The sequence below is a fragment of the Phyllostomus discolor genome, chromosome X, assembly GCF_004126475.2.
Source record: "Phyllostomus discolor isolate MPI-MPIP mPhyDis1 chromosome X, mPhyDis1.pri.v3, whole genome shotgun sequence".
NCBI classification, from domain to species: domain Eukaryota; kingdom Metazoa; phylum Chordata; class Mammalia; order Chiroptera; family Phyllostomidae; genus Phyllostomus; species Phyllostomus discolor.
Window position 1 is genome coordinate 82,452,563 of NC_050198.1, and position 3,384 is coordinate 82,455,946.

A 3,384-nucleotide genomic window follows, 5' to 3' on the forward strand; every position below is an offset into this window, starting at 1 on the left:
TCCCCAAACCCCCTTCCTTTCTGACAACCATCAGTCTGTTCTCTGTATATGTAAGTCTGTTTCTGTTTTGTTTATTTTGTTCTCTAGATTCTACATATAAGTGAAATCATATGGCATTTTCCATTCTCTGATTTATCTCACTTAGCATAATACCCTCTGTATTCATCCATGCCATCGCAAATAGTAAGATTTCATTCATTTTTATGGCCAAGTAATATTCCATTGTATATATGTACCATGTCTTTATCAACTTGTCTATTGACGCACACTTGGGTTGCTTCCAGGTCTTCGCTATTGTTCATAACACTGTGATGAACATTGAGGTGTGTATATTCTTTTGAATTAGTGTTTTAGGTTTTTTCAGATATATGCCCAGAGATGGAATCACTGGATCATAAGCCAGTTCCTTTTTTAAGAATGCAGATGGTCAATAGACATATGGAAAGATGTTCAACCTCACTAAGCATCAGAGAAATGCAAATTAAAACTACAAAGAGATATCACCTCACATCTGTCAGAATGCTGACCATCAATAAATTAAAAACAAAAAAGTGTTTGCAAGGATGTGGAGAAAAGGGTACCCTCATGCACTTTTGGAGGGAATATATATTGGTGCTGACAGAATTCCTTTTAAATCTTTCTCTACCACTTATTCATGGTGTGTTTTGGCATAACCTTTGTTTCTTCATCTGTGAAGTCATGTTGTGAGAATTCAGGAAGATAATCTATGCAAAGTATTTTAAGCAGGTCAAGTACAACATGCATGTTGGCCATTACTACTCTTATTGTGGAAAACTACTCCGGTGTTCTCTCTATATAAGAAAGTTGCCTGCTTCTTAGCCAAAAGCAATTGCTCCTTTTTCTCAGAAATTTTACATGCCTGGTGGTGGCAATAGTACAGATTCTTTTAACTGTTATATTAAATCATCTTAAACATATCACATGATACCCCACATAAAGTATTGAGGTAAGATAGAAAGAAATTGTTGCTGAAAGCTTGACTACTACTGTGTCACCTTGCAAAAATGAAGTCATGATGCCTCCATTCTAAGCCTTTTTCATGTTTCTCTTTCCATAAAGCTTGTAGGAGAATCAGGTAATGTTGGCCAACATAATTGTTCCTATCTAAGTAGACACAGAGATGTCCAAACTGAGAAAGTTAAAATGTAATATAATCTTGATTAATTTTTGATGGTTGAATAAAAATATACTCTTCTGTAGATGATCTGTGCACTCTGCAGCAAATATTTCAATGCAAGAGTCCCCAGTCTCTTGCTTCCATATTAGTGACAGAAAAAGAAGACAGCTCTATCTTTTCATCCAGGAGGGCATTGTAGAGTCTGCTAGTTATCTTTTGCCCATCACCAAATTTTGTGTAATTTTGAAAGGACTAAGCTATAAAGTTACTTTTTGTGGGCACATAGCTCTTAAACTTAACATCTTATATAATGATTTGTTTAGCTGATTGCCTTTAGCTGAAATAAAATTACTCATCAGGCTTTGTTTCAAGCCTTTGGACATCAAATGGAACTGTTTAAGCAATTAGAATGGTAGCACCTCTTGCTTTTCAGATCCCTGATGCAATAAATTAATGTTTAAACTATAATTCAGTAGTGGCTGAGAGGACAATTTGCTATGTATTTCTTGTAAGACAATCACATCATATCTTTCCTTTAGAATTTATTTAGTTGTGCTAGGATGGTTTGCCCATTTCCATTTCTGGTGTGGATTCTAAATCCTCAAACATTACTTAATTAAAGAAATAAAAGATCTTTGGTTGTAAATTCATTTTCAGTATCAAAATTATTAGAAACTGGGCTTTGAGGAGTGAGTCACACCAAATAGATACCCCTTGGGGGAAAAAAACTCCTAATAGTAAAGGAATGGGGAAATCTCAGTATAAAGTCTTTAATCTGGGATGACTTTTTATGCATGGACCAGTAGTCTCAAGAAATGTTACAGAAAATAGAAGAAAATGGCAACTTTCTATTAGTTTTGTTTTTATAAAGCCATGATTTTCTCCTTTGTTCCTTTTTTCCACCCTCAAAAATTCCTTGGCTATGAGCTTCATAGCCAGAACTGGCTACATGATTTTTGGGCCCCAGTGCAAAATGCAAGTCCAATATCCCTGTTCAAAAATTAAGATTTTCAAGATGGCAACAGGAGATCACTAAACCAATTACAAGGCCCCTCTAAGTGTGAAGCCCTGTGTGACTATACATGTCACACATCTGTAAAGCTCTTCCTTTTATTAGCTTTTTTGAATCCCAAAGTGGGAAACTTTACAGATAAGGTGTCACCTTTGTGTTGAGTCAATGGTCCAATGATCTTCAACATTTTGGAATGACTAAGACTCCTCTTACCTCTTTCATCTCTTGTCCTTTTCTTAATGACTCCTATGTTCTATCTTGAAAATTATGCTTATTTTTGGTACTGTAAGAATACTCTATGCTTTGTTTTCTTTCAGATTTTGTCTTTGGTCTTTGTGTTTAAAAATGTTGTTAAATTGTCTCAGAGGCTGATTAACACTATCCTCATTTTTGGGGATTCATTTTTCTTTTTGTTGTTCTGATTGGTTGGGGTTTTTTTTTCCTTCCTTATGTCCCAAGTCATTGATTTGATTCCTAGATTCATTCACTTCATTGTTGTTTCCTTGTAAATTGTTCTTTATGACCTGTCAACCGCCACTGAACAGATTAGATTCTTCTTGATTGCACACCTCGCCCCACTTCCTCAGCAACCATGTCTGATAAACCCACTATGGCCATGATTGAGAAATCTCACAAGTTGAAATTGAAGAAGACAGAAACACAAGAGAAAAATCCACTGCCTTCCAAAAACATGATTGAGCAAGAGGAGCAAGCAGGCGAATTGTAAAGAGGTCCACACTGCCCATATGCACTGTACATTCCAAAAGAATTGCCTTCTTTTTTTAAAATTTTATATTAATCATTGTTCAAGTAAAGTTTTCTGCCCTTTACTCCCATCCCAGCCCACCCACCCATCTCTCCCCACCTGCCTCCCATTTCCACCCCCCTTGTTTTTGTCCATGTGTCCTTTATATTTGTTCCTGTAAACCCTTCCCATTCTCCCCTGAAATTCCCTCCCCTCTCCCCTCCGTTTAACTTTGTAAGATGCATAGAGGTTGAATCTGTTTAAATGATTGTGCTGCCCCTTTTCACATCAGAACTACTGACAATTAAGACTGTACCTGCCTCTCCCATCTGCTTCTGTGGCTGGCAGGGAAGGAAAAGAACTTGGGTGTGGCTCAAGGAAAAAGCTGGGTGGGATGACAATGAAATTTAGGGTAAAAATCAAGCTGGTCCAAGGTGTCCTGCAGGCTATAAAATGTAGTTTAATCAAAGTGCTATTTTTTGCTGTTAA

The 3,384-nt window shown here is 36.7% G+C and overlaps 1 protein-coding gene across 1 annotated transcript; it reads left to right on the top strand.

The window, feature by feature from the left end:
* The first annotated feature begins 2,742 nt into the window (after positions 1–2,742).
* Positions 2,743–2,877, top strand: LOC118498517 (thymosin beta-4-like). Its single transcript, XM_036016638.1, has one exon. It carries the CDS (start codon positions 2,743–2,745, stop codon positions 2,875–2,877), a length of 135 nt encoding a protein of 44 aa, XP_035872531.1.
* The last annotated feature ends 507 nt before the right edge of the window (positions 2,878–3,384 follow it).

Bases quoted from the DNA above. Each gene is read 5' to 3' on its own strand.
- LOC118498517 (XM_036016638.1), top strand. From the start codon at position 2,743: ATGTCTGATAAACCCACTATGGCCATGATTGAGAAATCTCACAAGTTG.